The sequence below is a fragment of the Drosophila kikkawai genome, chromosome 2R (assembly GCF_030179895.1).
Source record: "Drosophila kikkawai strain 14028-0561.14 chromosome 2R, DkikHiC1v2, whole genome shotgun sequence".
NCBI classification, from domain to species: domain Eukaryota; kingdom Metazoa; phylum Arthropoda; class Insecta; order Diptera; family Drosophilidae; genus Drosophila; species Drosophila kikkawai.
The window spans coordinates 27732922-27749764 of record NC_091729.1 but is presented as its reverse complement, the minus strand read 5'-3'; the positions used below and the strand labels follow the sequence as shown (position 1 = coordinate 27749764).

Below are 16843 nucleotides of genomic sequence, written 5' to 3'. Positions count from 1 at the left end.
TATATAAAAACTAATTAATAAAATTTAAAACAAAAATAATATAGCTTCCTTTAGTCATTGCCAAACAAAATTATTTAAAATGTTAAATTTCTTAGCTTTAGTTTTTTTTATTAGATTTTGATAAAATTTGAAAAGGTACTCGTTTTTGTTTTATTTCGATTTTACAAATTAAATGTGATATCAACTCTTAAAACCAAGCTCCACTGTGCGCCTCCTTTTAACAGTGGTCACTTTTACAGCAGCGTTGCCAGACCCGCCAATGCCTACTGCTATACGAACTGTTAACCTAAGCTAACAGCGTCACCTGCGTAACATGTGTTATTTGTAGAACTCTGGCAGCTCTCTTAAAAACAAGCATTTTTATTATAACACATTTTCTTAAATTTTGTAAGCAACATCCAAAAATTAACGTTTTAAAGGCAGCTATATCTTTAAAAACACAACAGACAATGGCCAAGGCGATACCCGACCGGTGAGTAAAGAACAAATACATTATTTGCTTGCCTTGTGATAGAAATACCCTTTGTTTACATTTTTTCAGATGGCTGAACTACAATCCGATCGGCGAAAGGGTGCCCGGGACGCGTTTCATAGCCTTCAAGGTGCCGCTGCATGAGGTAAGCTTCGCCCTTAAACCACGTTTGTAGGAGCAACCATTTGCTTGTCCCCGTAAACCGGTTGACAGGCGAGAGGACCAGGGCCAGGGGGCCACCGTCAATTGATGGATGTGACGGCGGCGGTGCAAGGACCACCGACTTGGAGGTTTCCCTCTAAAAATAAATAACAACGGACATCGGACGACAGCAGCGACGACGAATTTCGTGCATTGTAATTATGCATAAAAGTGGCAACTGGAACATGGACATGGGACCCCACACATGAATATTAAATTAAATTGTTTTTGCTTAATTAAATAACGCCACGAAGCTGGAAGCGCTTCTCCTCCTGGAAGCTCTTCTCCTCCTGCTTATATATATTAATTGCCTGCCGCCCGGGGGCCCTTTTGCATAAATTGAGCAATTTCTGAGTCGTGTATTTGCCTTTGCCTTATCCTCATTCTTTCGTTTTTATCCTTTTTACAGAATGTCAACGCCAGGGTGGAGGAGAAGCTGCGCCTGGCGCCTGAATCGCTGATGGAATCGGTGCCGAATCTGGGCCTGATCATCGATCTGACCAACACGAACCGCTACTATCATCCGAATGCCTTTGCTGCCAACGATGTGCGACATCAGAAGCTAATGATACCGGGAAAACAGACGCCACCACGAGCGTTGGCTGAAAAGTAATTAAAAATTTGTTTACTTATTAATAATATGGATTAATAATTTAGATTTTAATGTATATCGATTTTAATGTAATCCGATTTAGTATTTCCACAAAAATAAGGCACTCTCGCAACGTTAAAAAACTTGCCTAAAATAGCTCTTGTTTGGCTCATATTAAATTTTTTAATATATTTATTAATATATTTCCAACTAATGAACCCTTATCTCCATTCCTCCACAGATTTTGTGGCTTTGTGGCCGACTTCCTTGCCAGCAATGCGGATAATGGTGAGTGCTTGTCAAAAACCTTCCACATGATGGCCTATTTGAGCCTGTTGGGTCGTGGGAAACGCTTTCCAGTGGAGAATGCAGATGCAGTTCCCAAGAAGATGCATATCTTTACGCGTAATTAGAGCCACAAAAATATGCAAAACAAAAAATATATAAAAATGGAGGGGCAGCCGCAATTACCACGTATCCTAATCCCAGTGCTGCACTGCCTCCAAAGATTCCTATCAGCCGGCAAGCGCACCGCAAACACATAGAGCCACAAAGTGGTGAAATGTGCCGCCAGCAAAGAGAAATACTCTATTTAACCCTTTTTAGCGGCCTGGCAGACTGCCGGTGTGGGCGCACACACTCAATCAGTCAGGCAGTCAGTCAGTTGGCCTTTGGGGCTCAGGGCAGCATCAGTGGGGAGAGAGGCTGGCTGGGATCTGTGGAATCTCTGGGAGCCTGTCTGCCAGTCAGGAGCCCGGGCAAACAAATCACTTACATACGGGGCATGGAGCTTAGTCATGAGAGAGTGTGAGGGAAAAGGCATTTCCAATTATGCACAAAAGGCATGCGCACAGGCGCGCTTTTCATTTATATATTTTTCATAACGAAGCAAATTGCATTGAGGCTTTTGGTGCAGTGAGAAAAATTATATATTATATTATTATATATGAGAAGTTTAAAAAGTTTGTTTTTAAGATTTGACTTAAACTGATACTCAAATTTCATATATATATTTTTGTTTTCTTCGAAGTTCTTAATGTAAAGACTATATTAATAATAGTCTTATTAATTTTAACAATTATTTATATATTTTCTTATATATATTATTTAGTTTTCTTTCTAGGGAATTGTTTTGTTTTTCTTGAAGTTCTTAATTTTCTGATTATTTATATTGATAGTAGCCTTCTTAAACTTAAAAAATATTTAAGGGGAATTTAAAATTTTCCCGCCTTAAACTTAACTTCATAATTATTTCGTTTTTAGTTGTGGGCGCTGCCTACGCTTAAATATTTTCCCAAGCACTTTCATCTTGCGCTAATGTATGTGTGAACCGATTTAGCTCAGAAAATATGTAAAAATGCCTGCTATAAAGTGGTCCTAGGCCTTTAATTAATACAAGATCTGGCGCCGCGGAAAGTCTCGTAAAACAAAACAATAAATAAATAAATGCAACGAAGGCTGCCAACATATTTACAACGAAACAAATCAGGGTAAATAAGTCAAATCCGAGGTGGTCGCAACTTGTCAACGGGGCGATGAAGGTAGTAGAGGATACGTTTGTGATCAAGAACAAGGCGAAGTCGTTGACTGGGAACAGTGGGATATTGTAGAAAATGTATTTATATTATTATTTTATTGATCACGATTATTAGCCTGATATAATTTTTAAATGCATAATATAAATTTTGATTATAGAAATTAGTGAAAATATAAGAGTATTAGTTGAGTTTATTTATAATTATAAAGAAAATGATTAAAATTAAAAAATTGAGTTTATTATAAAAAAAAATAATAAAGGATTTATCCGATTTTTTTATAATTCTAAAATAAGTATTAAATAGTATAGCAACATTTTCTGAATTTTCTTTAGCCCCAAAAAGTATTTTAAAATAATTCCTCCATTTCTATATATATTATAAACTCTAAACCACTGTCCCCTGTCAGCGGGACAAGGATGCTCCGCTTGCATTCTCGTAATTTAATTTTGTTTTTTCTTTTCTCCCTGTAAAGTTGGCTTAAATGCCAACCTAAACATGACGTACTGACTGACTGGCAGCTTGTTGGCCGATGGCTGCCAATGACCAGGAACAACCAGGCCAAAGTCAAAGCCAAAACCAAAAACCGAAAACTTAAACCCAAAGCTAAGGCTAAAGCCAATTCGAAACCAGCACCCGCATAGTGCACAAAGGCAGGCGGCCACCGCGACCTGGTGGGTTGTCTGAGTCTCCTCCGAATCCCCCGCTTTGTGCCGCTCACAAATCCCTCCCGCTGACATGTTTTTGTGAAATTTATAGCCAATGTTATTATTGGCAGAGCGCGGTGCGCGCTGTTTTCTAGATTTAGCTCAGGTCGCTTCTGCTTTTTTGCCAAATTGCCCAGGCCAGGCCAGGCCGGTTTTCTGTTGCGGTCTCTCAACGGCGTGGGTGTTACCAATGGGCGTGGAGCGGTCCAGGAGGCGCAAGAGTAGGAGGAGGAGTGTCAGGGAGTCAGGGCAGAAGAGGACATTCCTGTGGCCGTGTTTTGCAATGAAATTTGTAGCAATTTGCAGCAGACTGGCGGCAATCCTGCCAAAAACCAGGCAAAAGATATAACCAAAAAGTTGGACATCATAAGAATTTGGTTTGGATTTTTTATATAGCTTTATTTACATTTAAATTGCATTTAATTTATACAAATTTATTTTTTTTACAGATAAACTAATAGGAGTTCATTGTACACATGGTGTGAATCGTACTGGTTACCTCATCTGCTATTTCATGATCACCATGATGAAGAAGTCACCCAAGGAGGCTATAGAAAGTGAGTAAAAGGGATTTTAATCGGAAATAAAATCGATATGATATTAAGATATCGATATATAATTAAAATTAAATTAAAATTAAATATTAAATATTATATATTAGATATATAGACAAAAATAACATTATATTTAAATTATTTAATTTTTCAACTTGATTATAATAGTCCTTTATATCGAACATAATGTCGATTTATTACACTTATTTATTGATTTTAATCATCGAAATTCGCATTTAATATCAATATAGTTTCGATGTATTGATATGTTCTGTCAAACCTGAGCGTAGGCTATTTCCTAATAATATAACACTGAAATATATATTAATTAATGCCCTAGCCTTTGCTGCTGCTCGTGGTCACGAGATTGAGCGTCAGAACTACATGAGTTCTCTGAAAGACCTCACACAAAAAGACGAAAAGCAATCCAGCATAGAAAGCGATGGCAGTGGCAAAAGTGATTCCAAGCAAAGATCATCATATAGAAAAGAATCTGGAGATAGATGGCAGCGGGATTACCAGAGACATGAAGGCTATCAGAACAAATACAATCGCAGTAAGTTACTAAATAAAATGTGAACATTGATTAACATTTGATTAAATTCCTTGTAAATAATCTATTTACTGCCCTTTCTCATTAGTGTAACTCAAAGAACCATTTTGTATGCTTCGTTTTTAGTAGATCAGAATCACAATTACCGGAAATCTTATCAAAACTGGCGAACCCAAACACCAAAACCATATTTCCGCTCTAATGGCTACCAAAGGGAGTCGAACTACCACAGAGACAATCGTTCGCCTTACCAAAACCACCAGCGATACGATAGAAGCCACAGTGCTCACAGCTCCCACAGATGGCAGGACTACAAAAGAGATAATTATCCCAGAGAAGATCATCATTATCATTATGACGGCTCAAATTGGCAACAGGATCGCGAAGAGCGTCAAGACAACCGATCAAGAGGCTATGATCAAAACTACTATCAAAACCACCATCGAGATGAGAGAAGACGAAGCCACAGAAGCCGCCGGCATCGCGATAGCGATGTAGAGTAGCTGCTAGGTATTAACTCCTTGACAAACCCAAACAAGCATGTAATTTGTAATAAATAACGCAATGACAGTTTTGGCCAATTTGTAAATTATGGCTAATTAAAGTGCAACAAGGGGAACAACAATTAAAATTCATTTGCAACACGATCGAGTGATCACATAATGGTAGTAATGGTAGTTAACAAGCCGTCGGCTCAGATCGTGTGAAGATGCTGCATCTCCGATAAGCAGCGAGAGGAGAGCGCGTGAAAATTCCGGGAAATTCGCAAGGTGACCAGCGGTGCCCAGGGGTTCTGGCAGAGGACAGTGTCAAAAACAAATGTCAGAATGGCGAAAAAAAAAATATATAATACAGACAGTGGGGTGGGGTTGAGTAAAAAGTAGCAGAATTCGTTTTGGTGAATTTTATTATATTTAAAATATTTTAAATTATAAATCATGGTCATCATCAAATTAATAACTTGAGAGTACTTGGGAGGAGTTTAGATCATTTATATATAGATTTATAGGTTTATTGATTTAAAATTTAATTAAATTCAAGGAAATAATGGAAATTTGTTATAAAAACCCTGTAAAATTGAAAATTATGTTTTTATATTCCTATAAAATTAAATGTACAAATTAAAGCAAAATAAATACAAGCTATTTCATAAAGAATTCAACTAATTTGCTTTAAAATTTCACCTTTTAAACCACAGTAAATACCCCTGTCTTTTCTCCCAGTACCTGTCACTCTTTTGAGGCGGCTCCTGATCGTTTCATTATTTCGTCATGGTGGTCAAATGTCAACTTATTAGCATAAATGCTGAGATGCTCCTGCTGCTGCTGTCGCCTCCGCCCATCGTGGTCAATGCAGACCAGACCCCTCGGGTTCCGATATCGGCGCTTTATCTTTGTGCCATCTTATCGCAACCGCACGATCAACGATTGTCATTATGGCCCCCGGGTCCGAGAGGCATGGACAGCGACAAATCGTTGGCCATTACAAAAAGGCTGGAACGAAGGATCGATCGAATTGGCCGGGATCTCTGATCTGACTGCCCGATAAACGCCTGTCGTGTGTGTTTGTATGTGGTGTGTGTGGCATGTGGCGTAAAGTTGTTTGTTGCGCTTAATTGGACAGCGTTTGGGCCTTCCTTCCTTGGCCTGGCCTGGCTTCCTTTATTCACTCTTTATTTTTAGCAACTGACGAGTGACCCAAAGACAAGCACCACAGATATGGCCAACAAAAAACGGGGAAAGTGGCATTAAATGTGGCAAGGGGTTGTATGTCAGGTAGATCTTTATTTGATTAAGTTTTTATATATTCTTGGAAATGTTTAATATTGGGAAAAAGGAAGATCAAGTTGGCAAGAAGAAGATTTTGGAAATAATTAAGGTTTTTGGCTTTAAAAATTATTATTTTTATTTTTTAGGTTACAAATTTAAAGTTTTCAAAGAATTTAATATGTAGAGAAGCAAATTGCTCAGAATTATTTAATTAATATTATTATTTTTTTGGTCTAAAATGAAAAAAAACCTATTTTTACCTTTCTCTCCATTATTTATTGGTCATAAATTTAATTTAAATTATTTTACTTATATATTTGTGTGAAGAATGATTAACTTATATTTTTCTAAATCTTTTCTCTCTCTAAAATCTAAAAATAAACATTCTTTCCATCTCTCTTTCTCTGTGGGGGGTTTCATGTCCTCCTGATCATTATTATATGGGTCTTTTGGTCACGCCGCCAGTGACACACTCCCCATGGCCCCCCTCTTTTGGCCTCCATAAATTGCCTGAATTAACCAAAAATTGCCAATTGTCAGTTGCGTGCGGTTTATCTCTTTTCTGTGAGAGTTTTTTCTTATGTTGTTGCCTTCTTTTTTATTTAGTTTATGACCACAAAAAAGAGGACTTCGACGACGACTTCGAAGAAGGAAAGTGTTGCCAATTTCCAGCCTGGGAGCACCCATTTATCTTAGCATAACTTGGAGCGCGATAATTGCATTCCACGGCGTGATCATCGCGAGGAGCAAGTTCTGGCCATGGCCAGGACAGGCCACTCTTTGAAGTTCGCTGCGGACAATTAGCCATGGCCCATAAATTGCCAACTCATATGTGGCGAAGCGAGGCGGCGTGCGCAAAAAAATAAGGTAAGCGAGGCATTGATTTAAATAATAGTGTTTAACTTTTGCAAAGCCAGAAAAAACGAATGAAAAAAAAAAACGGAAAGAATAACGTGGCCATTTCAATTAGCCCCTGCTACAGACACAAAGCGGGAAAAAGGTGAAAAAAGGAAGAGGAAATCCATCGAGTCAATCAGATACTGATATCAATGGCAGACCATTCCGTGGCTCTCAATTGTTTGTCACGGCCTTTTGTTCGCTCTTCGCAGGTGATTTACGGTGTCGCTTGTTCTGTCTGGCTGATAAAAAACTGAATGGGTTGACGGATCAGGAGCAGACAGGAGCTGAGGAGGAGAAAAGGGGGAGTTTTATATAGAAGTGGGAAAAAGCTGGGGAAAATGAGAAATTAGTGGGAAATAGGTGAAGTCGAGGATCTAAATCTACATAGTTTAGAAAATATCCTGTAAATATTTCTGGAAAAATGTAATATATATTTAATAATAATAATAATACCTTTTGTCCTTTAGAGATTTTTTAGAAAAAAAAAAACATTTCATACATCTGCTATAAGGACCATTACCGTTAAAACCAATAAAATCGTTATGTTGAAATGCAGGTCGATTAAGGCCATGTTCCTGGCTCAACCCTCAATTGAAACGCAGTTCTCTCAGGGAAAACACTTGCCATTTATCGCCCGTACGCAATCTTAATTAAAAGCCGCCCCCAGATAAAAACAAATGTTTACTTTAAAGACGATACGAATCGGAAGACAATCAGGAATCAAGAATCGTGCCCAGCGAAATCGATTCAGTTTCGATTCGAATCGAAACGCGTTGAAAATACACCATTGCCGGGCAATTAAAGCGGCTGAAGGGCGAGAGTTTATTGGTTGATTTTGTCGATTTTTTTTCTTTTGCTATATGGTTGCGAGGCACGCACACTTTGGATCTCCTCCCACTCATTAAGGGAGGTCCTTAAAAAAACAAAAATTGGGATACTGGGAAATGGTTGGGCAACTGCATTGTGTTAAATGTGTGCCACACGCAGAGAAAATAAGTAATAAGGAAAAAATAAGTAAATTTAAAAAGCTCTAATTATAATTAAATAAATAATTATATTATTTTCTATAAATATATATTATAAAAATAAAATATTTCGGTTTTCAGATTCCTTTCTTGTATTTTTAAATCGTTAAAGATTTAATCCGAAAATTATAAACTAAAAATATTTTAACTGGACATTTTCTTGTACTTTTAAATCATAAAAACTTAACTTTACTCTGCAAGTTAAAACCGTTTTTTTTTAAAGATATTTTCTCCTAAGATGTTCCAGATCGTCCGACCTATCAGCAGTTGCAAACTCCCACTAAATGCATGGTCATATATTTATCCTTGGCATTTTTGGAAATTCTTTTCCATTTTTTTTATTCCCATGGCGCCGCTGCATAAACTTTATTGTCGCCACATTACTGCTGCATACTTAATGGCGCCACAGAGCCAAAACACGAAAAATGTGCCAGGCATCGTCGAGTGTCAACGAACTTTAAAATGTGCTGCACTGAAGGAAATCCACGAACCACCCACTCAGGATTTTCTCCCCCGTCAAAAAAAATTCACAATTTTCGGCAAATATTTGTGCAAGTCAGCAGCTGAGCTCCAGTCTACCCTTGGTGCCCAGTCTTGGGATTCTTATTTTTCTGTTATCATTCGGACTGCATACAATGGGCCGGGCAAATTGCTTAGAGACTTGGCTGGCAAATGTTTTGGAAATATCTCAAGTGCTATTTATTTTGAAGGGGTCCGAAAGGGCCAAAGGGTGGTTTCCACTCTGGCTTTTATGGGGTGTTGCCTGTGGGTGGGTTTTTATTTTTTTATATTTATTTTTTTGGATACTGCCCGAAGCTGCATTGAAAAATTTGTAAGATAAGGCGTTACCATAAAAAAATTTGAGAGCTTGGGATTACCTGGGGGGATTTTTTTTGGGTGCTTTGAAATGAGATTTTACGGTTTTTTTAATATTTTTTCTTGTAGGTTTTTGTTAAAATAGTTTTTATATTATAAAATAGATTTCCTTTTAAAAAAATATATGTATAAATCAATATTCTGGTAAAAATATATCTGAAAAATTCCTAATTTCAAAGCCGCCTACGCTTACTACGTATAAAATGTTGATAAATCAAAAATTACGATATTTCCAATACATAACATTTTTCTACATATTTTTAGAACCATCCAAAATAATATAATATATTTTATGACTTTTAACTTTATTGTTCTTTGAGCTACAACGATAATAGGTATACATTACAAAAAGCATCACAACAATTTCTTATAAATACGAAAAAAAAACTTTCAATTAAATTTAAATCTATAAAATATATTCCATTATTTTTATTAAGCATCTATCTTTGATATTTGCACACTTTACCAATCACCAATTCCAAACCAAAACTCAATAAAGCCAATGAAAAACCCAAACCCAATGAAATCGCTGGCATTACAAAATAATCCAAACCAAGAGGCTTCGCTTCCTGGTGCTCGGTGATGGAAAAGTTTAGGTATCCCTGGGACACCACCTCCCAGTGGGCATCCACGGCCATCTTATTTACCAGACCACTCTCGAAGCCATGATACCAGGCTCTACTCAAATGCTGTTTCAGGAACCACTTTTTGCTCATGGGAAAACCGGCAAACAGAAAACAAAAGTCCACGGGAATGCGACGAAACTTGGGATGCCTCAAGAACTGCTGGACATACTCGAACATATCCAAGCGATCCGGAAATAATACATAGGCATAGTCCTGGTCAAAGTTATTGCGATGTTGTAGGAGAACCTCTGAGGGCACTGTCCTAACCACTGGCCAAAGGACCTTAGGAAAGTGATGCTTCATAAACAAGGCCCGGTCGTAGGCATCTATCATGAGGGATATATTCCTTTCGACCAATTCCTCAAAGCTTTCAATTTGCTTCTCAAAAACCCCCGAGATGAGCATGCTCTTGAGCAAACCCAAGTACATGGTGGAGTAGATAAAGCCTGAAATAAAAAGTATGCCAAAGAGGATATATCTCTCCCTGCCGTAGATGTTTTTCAGGTGAAAGCCACTGTACAGCAGAGAACTAAAGACTTCCAGTAGAGTCTGACTAAAGTCACATTTCTTGGCTTTAAGCCAGTGAATCAGATTAAGGAATCCAGCTATTATAACAATATACATCACCAGGCATAACCAGACTTTGGTCTTGAAGGGAGCCGTCAAGTAACGAAAGGATAATAGCGGCTTGGCATGAGCCACCACAACTCTGGCTGGAGCTATCCTGAAAGCCTGGGAAACGGTGAAAACTTCGGGATTCCTCACCAAGGCATCTGCACAAATATCCACCGAGTTAATCAGCAAAGCATGAGTGCAATTTTGTGGAGAATCATTTGCCGTGTGTATAGGCTGAAAAGTGGCATTTCGATAGGCCAAAAAAGCCTGTGCAAATCGCATATAGTAACCAGCATATATCTTTTTGCCCTGCGAATCTGTATATATAAGACTTCGGGGCACATTATTATAGGCCGCCACTCGAACCTTGTAGCCATGGATATTGCCAAAGCTGTCCTGAAACCCAGCATAGCCCTGGACAGTAGTTTCTTTTATTCTGAGCTTCGGAAATATCAGCTTGTCGTAGGAAAGACCACTGTAAGTGGAGTGAATCAATAGCTTTATGTATCCCAGTCGCCAAGCGTAGTCTATAAAGGGCTTCCATACATCATCGTTGAGGGCATTGTCGATTACTAAAAGAAAATCAGCTAGTTGAAAGCGTAATTCCAGTTTTTCTATGAGAGTATATGGCGGATTATTTCCTATGATCACAAAGAGTTTTTTTTCTTCTCCCATTTGGTTTCCTAAATTTGTGGAATTTAGGAATTCTGTGTCGGTATAGAGTATTCTTGTTATGGGTTTCATATGGTAATGGAAATTGTTTATGTGATTGTTTAGAATATCTATTTGTTCGCAGAAAATAATATTGGTGGAGAAGCGAAGGCGTTCATTAAGTTCGTTAACTATTTGCGGCAAGGTATTTGATATTGTGATCATTATTGGGAACATCATGATTAGTAGGGATGTTAAAAAAGTCGGTTTGAACAGCATCTGAAAGATAATAAATTGTTAAATTGTTAAAAGAACTAATTTTTGTATATTTTAGGTAATAATTTTTTGTAATATTTAAATTTTATAGTTACAAAAAAACTTTGTGCGCTTTCAAATATATAAGAAAATCGAAGATACCTAAGATCATTTTTATTTTAAGCTAAACATATGGTAAACATAATTTTTCTTACCTATAATTAATTTAATATCATAAAATATTTATATATTATAAAATATATTTTATAATATATAAATATTGTATGACATTTTAGTTCCACCAGAAATAAACAACTATGATTTTTTTTCCATTTTCTATTTATTTAAATAATTTAAATTTAAAAACAAGCATTAACGTAGAGTGGTGCTTTGAATTAAATATTAGATTTTATAAAGACTAATATTTTATAAACGTATATCATTTATTAATTCTTTTAATTAATTAATTAATTTTACATTAAAAAATCTCATTGAAATTAAAACAAATTTTTTCCCAAGCTAATACAAGCCAAAAATCCCTTAGCTTCCCATACCCCAAGGACTCTTTTCCACTTGCAAAAACTTCACGCCATCAAGAATGTGAAAAAACCTTAAAAAAAAATACATCAATCCGTCACTCAATCAACATCAACATCACCGTCTCCTGAACTCATTCCCATCTCCGCACTCCCCTCCCTGAGCACCTGCTTCCTCCTCTTGGAGCCCTGGAATCCGCTTATGCGCCAGGCCGTCATCTCGATGACAAAACTAACCAGAGCCAGGCTGTAGCCCAGACCCAGAGCAATCGCTGGCATGACGAAATAATCCAAACCCAAAGGCTGTGCCTCCAAGTGCTCCGTGATGAGAAAATCCAAGTAGCCCACGCGCACCGCCTCGTAGTCGGCATCCAAGGCCAGTTTCCTGGTAAGACCACTCTCGAAGGCCCAGAACCAGGCGCGGTCCAGATGCTGCTTGAGGAACCAACGCTTCCGCATGGGAATTCCGGAGTAAAGGAAACCAAAGTCAATGGGTATACGAAGCAGCTTGGAATGCTTCAAGAACTGCTGGGCATAATCATACAGAGCCCTGCGATCCGTGAAGAGTATGTAAGCGTAGTCTTGATCGAAGCGATTCCTGTGCTCTAGCAGAGTCTCAAAGGACACAGTCTCCACGATGGACCAAAGTATCTCCGGCATATTGTACTTGGCGAATAAGATTTTATCATAGGGATCCATTAGGAGTGTAATATTGCTCTCCACCAAAGCCTCAAAGCTATTGATTTGCTTCTCGTAAACCTCGGAGATCAACAGGCTCTTCAGGAGACCCAAATACTCGGTGGAGTACACAAAACCAGCTATGAAGAGCACAAAATATAGTATATAACGAGCTTTTCCTGGCAACCTCTTCAGGTGAAAACCACTGTACAAAAGGGAACTAAAAACTTCTAGGAGATGCCTGCTAATGTCCCATTCTCCACTGTTCAGATAGTGAATCAAACTGAGAAAGCTCACCACCAGGCTCACATAGGTGGCCAGGCAGAGCCACACACTCAGCTGGAAGGGAGCTGTTAGGTAGCGATAGGAATGCAATGGCTTGGCATGTGTCACCAGGACATTGGCTGTGGCCATTCTGAAGCCATGGGTCAAGCTAAAGGCTGAAGGATTTGCTGCCAAGGCATCGGCACACAGATCTACCCTCTCATTTTGGAGAGCTAGGGTACAATTTCCAGGAGAATTGCTGGGCGTGAGTATAGGAACAAAGCTGGCATTTCTGGCTTCTAAGAAAGCTTTTACAAATCTCATATAGAAACCAGCAAATATCTGTTCACCCTTATTATTCATATAAATCAGAGTGCGAGGAGCATTATTATAGGCAGCCACTCTTACGGGGTAGCCATAAAGGTTCTGGAAAGTTCCTCTAAAGTTTATATAGTTTTCTATTACAGTTTCTTGTATTCTCAATTCGGGAAATATAATTTTGTGATATAATCTCTTATTGTAGGTGTTATAAAACAGCAAGTGCACATAACCTTCTTGCCACAAATGCCTCACAAAGTCCAGCCACTTGGTTTCTTTTATTATATCTACAGGTTTCTCTATGATTATCACATATTCCGCTAGTTGAAATTGTAAATCCAAGATCTTAAATACTTCATAAGGCGGCTCTTCGTTTCCTAAAATCACAAAGAGTTTGTTGGTGGCTCCCAAATTATATTGAAGTTGAGTGGAGTTAAAGGTTTCGGTTAAGATCATCAGATTCATAAGCGGCATATCTCTTAGATATGTTACTTCATAATTTTTTAGCTTATCGGTTTCGTTAGAGTATAAAAATGTTGTGGAGATTAGTAAACGTTTGTTTAGCTCACTTAAAATATTATTAAGAGCTTGTATTTTAAAGAAAGAAAGTATGATGAATAGTAGAAGCAGCTGAAGTTTGCCAGATGGTTGAAGGATCATCTGAAAGAAAGACGAGGATGAGATAGTTATGAGAATGAGAATGAATCTGTGAAAGAAATTTTAGAGGTGAAACTGGGAAGAACAATCTTGAATAGTAGATAGAAAATATTATTTAAATTACCAAAGAATCTAAGATATATATAAATGTTTTATAAGTATTTCCTAATATATTTTACAAATATTTATGAGGCTTAACTATCAATCGTTGCCATAGTAACTTTAACCATTTTTCATTCATACATTTACTACCATTTTGTATAGTTTCATTTACCCAATAAACAAAAGTTACAATTCCCACACGATCATTTATATCCGTTTCGATACAATTTCTCGTCGGTCACGATCACTTCCGCCTTTGTCCAGTTCTTTTCGCAGTCTCGAAGCCCAATTAACACAATCTTTTCACATGAATATGAATGTAGGGATTTTTTTTCGGACTTTGTCTAAATGGTTATTGATTGCCCAACCTTATAAATATTCCATTCCATTCCACCTGATTGAGTCTGGGGCAATTAACACTACGCAGTAAGTACACCCACGCAGAGCATCCTCGGCGGCAATTGGGGCACTTTAGCGGCACTTTAATAATGTGACGGGAGTATGGTTATTATGGTTATGGTATTTAGCTTATCCATTCTCATGAGCGTGCAAAATTTCGATCCGGATCGTGTCAATATTTTCGCGCAGAGACAAAGGAGCCAAAGTCATGGGAAGCTGTGGCACGCAGCCAGCGAGTGGAATGGAAAATCCCAATAATCCCAGAAACGTTGCCACGAGCAGCGCCATTTTCTCTCTATCTAAATATAGGAGTTCCCTTTTGGTTCCATCCAATCAGAGTGCCTGGGGAAATCCTCAGTCTTGCTCTCTCTCTTGATTTGTGACGCCTGATTAGCGGTTGTCAGCCATCGTATCCACTAACTACTGTATCTTTCGGAGGCGTCTTGAGTAGGGTTTGGCAAATTACGCGCTGAGATGCGTGCTGAATGGTGGGAGCTGTGATTTTGAATGGTAGGTTATGGGGCCGGGAGTGATCTCCGCTTTTAGTGGATCAATGGTCGGGTGGTCTTCGCTTAAAAGGGTAATTAGTTTTGGCTAATTATAACGGTAACGAGGGTTAAGAATCTTCAGGAAGAAACCAGGAAAACAAGGTTGTCAGCTGTCAGTTTGGCTTTTAATTATGGGTTTTGTGGATTTCAGGGCATTCGTTTCAAGGGGAGTCTCTTTTGAGGTAGTTCTGGAATATTAATTGTGAAGTATTTTATTAAGTTTTTTATAAAATTAGAAGTCAGTAAAAAAATAGCTCTTAGTTTATTGAAAAAATAAAAAAAAGGATAAAAAATATCCCAATTTAGTATCTTTCCACTCTCCCATTTACCAGCATTTTCCTGACCCCCATTTCCCGCATATTCCCATGTTTTCCCTACTCAGATCTCCCTTACTCAGATGACTCATACGCACAGTAGTCCCCTGGCCACAGCCATCGTACAATAAAGAGCAAATAATTAATAAGATAAGAAGGAAAGGCACTTGCACACGAGCTCACAATGCCTTGTGCCGATCCCAGCCCCTGGGGCTGAAGGTCAAACTAATAATGATTTAGATAATCAAATAGTGGGAAAACGCAAGGAGCTAAGAGCTGGAACGAGACCAGACTAAGACACTTGAACCTGTTGCAGAACAGTAACCATGTTACCCCGCGGCACTGCATCCGTTTCTGAAAACCAAATAAAACCAACTTCGGGGAGCGCCGTTGCGGATGCTTCACTGTGCTCCAGTGCAGTCTTCAGTCTGCAGTCTACAGTCTCCGGAGACCGTGAAAAGACAGTCGAGTCGGCCCAGACCATAAATACCAAAGGGTTACGCCTATTTTTACACGCAGCCGAGTGCATTTCCTCGTACTTGGGGCCATGAGCGCACAAATATTAAAACGATGCGACGTGACAGATTACAAAACGTTTGACACCAGCGCCAAAGCCGCCAAGATGATGCCCCTAAAAAACAAAAACAGATAGAAAACAAGAAAGGAAACTAAATTCGGGATGCCGAAATTTGTATACCCTTTCTGTTTGCCATAGGATCTGTCATTCAATCAAAAACCGATCATAACTAAGCCAAAAAAGCATCAAATTCAATTCGGAAAGCTTTTCTGTGCTAGTTTTTTCTAGGGTAACAAAACTGCATACTAAATTTCAAATTTAAAAAAATTGAAATTTTTTCCAATTTTTATTTGACAACTTCAACAATTTTAGGACCTCAAAAATTAAAAAAAAAATTTTATAATTTGTTTTCTCCTAAACATGGCTAGATCGACTCCGCTTCTTGGGCTGATCAAGAATATATATGATTTATGGGGTCGGAAACGACTCCTTCGCTGACTAAAATCATAAAACACCTCAAGAAGAGCTAAAATATTCACACTCTTTAAATTAATATTTTTATATATTTGAAATGGTATTTTTTTATATAAAAAAAGGCATATCTAAGCCAAAAAAGAATCAAATTCAATTCGGAAAGCTTTTCTGTGCTAGTTTTTTCTAGGGTAACAAAATTGCATACTAAATTTCAAATTTAAAAAAATTGAAATTTTTCCAATTTTTATTTGACAACTTCAACAATTTTAGGACCTCAAAAATTAAAAAAAAAAAAATTTTTAATTTGTTTTCTCCTAAACATGGCTAGATCGACTCCGCTTCTTGGGCTGATCAAGAATATATATGATTTATGGGGTCGGAAACGACTCCTTCGCTGACTAAAATCATAAAACACCTCAAAAAGAGCTAAAATATTCACACTCTTTAAATGAATATTTTTATATTTAAATGGTAATTTTTTTTATAAAAAAAGTCATATCTAAGCCAAAAAAGCATCAAATTTAATTCGGAAAGCTTTTCTGTGCTAGTTTTTTATATGATAACGAAACTGCATACTAAATTTCACATTTTAAGAAATTGAAATTTTTTCCAATTTTTATTTGACAACTTCAACAATTTTAGGACCTCACAAATTCAAAAAAAAAAAATTTTAATTTGTTTTCTCCTAAACATGGCTAGATTGAC

General features: G+C 37.6%; 2 protein-coding genes and 1 long non-coding RNA gene across 5 annotated transcripts; 2 read left to right on the top strand and 1 right to left on the bottom strand.

Moving 5' to 3' along the window:
- Window positions 1-302: 302 nt before the first annotated feature.
- LOC108073149 (RNA/RNP complex-1-interacting phosphatase) lies at window positions 303-5589 on the top strand. Of its 3 annotated transcripts, none has more exons than XM_017164658.3 (7): window positions 303-472; window positions 542-617; window positions 1083-1282; window positions 1507-1553; window positions 3957-4064; window positions 4402-4617; window positions 4744-5589. In XM_017164658.3, the coding sequence occupies exons 1-7, from the start codon at window positions 450-452 to the stop codon at window positions 5115-5117; spliced, it is 1044 nt and encodes a 347-aa protein (XP_017020147.1). In that variant the 5' UTR covers window positions 303-449; the 3' UTR covers window positions 5118-5589. The 3 variants fall into 3 exon arrangements, with proteins under 3 accessions (XP_017020147.1, XP_017020146.1, XP_017020148.1); XM_017164657.3 differs by having other exon boundaries at window positions 307-472; window positions 4741-5581; XM_017164659.3 differs by having other exon boundaries at window positions 307-472; window positions 4703-4883.
- A 1416-nt stretch (window positions 5590-7005) lies between these two features.
- Window positions 7006-7349, top strand: LOC138928103 (uncharacterized). Its single transcript, XR_011444567.1, has 2 exons — window positions 7006-7250; window positions 7297-7349. It is a non-coding gene; the product is annotated as an uncharacterized lncRNA (long non-coding RNA).
- A 2275-nt stretch (window positions 7350-9624) lies between these two features.
- Window positions 9625-15725, bottom strand: Ir48b (Ionotropic receptor 48b). Its single transcript, XM_017164537.2, has 3 exons — window positions 15638-15725; window positions 11990-13787; window positions 9625-10997 (listed from the first exon to the last, which is right to left on the bottom strand). Exons 1-3 carry the CDS (start codon window positions 15674-15676, stop codon window positions 9625-9627), a joined length of 3210 nt encoding a protein of 1069 aa, XP_017020026.2. The 5' UTR covers window positions 15677-15725.
- Window positions 15726-16843: the final 1118 nt, after the last annotated feature.

Coding starts and splice junctions, on each gene's coding strand:
- LOC108073149 (XM_017164657.3), top strand. CDS start 450: ATGGCCAAGGCGATACCCGACCG. Junction 473..541: donor GCCAAGGCGATACCCGACCG/GTGAGTAAAGAA, acceptor ACATTTTTTCAG/ATGGCTGAACTACAATCCGA. Junction 1,283..1,506: donor CCACGAGCGTTGGCTGAAAA/GTAATTAAAAAT, acceptor ATTCCTCCACAG/ATTTTGTGGCTTTGTGGCCG.
- Ir48b (XM_017164537.2), bottom strand. CDS start 15,676: ATGCACTCGGCTGCGTGTAAAAATAGGCGTAACCCTTTG. Junction 13,788..15,637: donor AAAATAGGCGTAACCCTTTG/GTATTTATGGTC, acceptor TCTTTCTTTCAG/ATGATCCTTCAACCATCTGG. Junction 10,998..11,989: donor GGGAATGAGTTCAGGAGACG/GTGATGTTGATG, acceptor ATTTTCTTTTAG/TAATCGACAATGCCCTCAAC.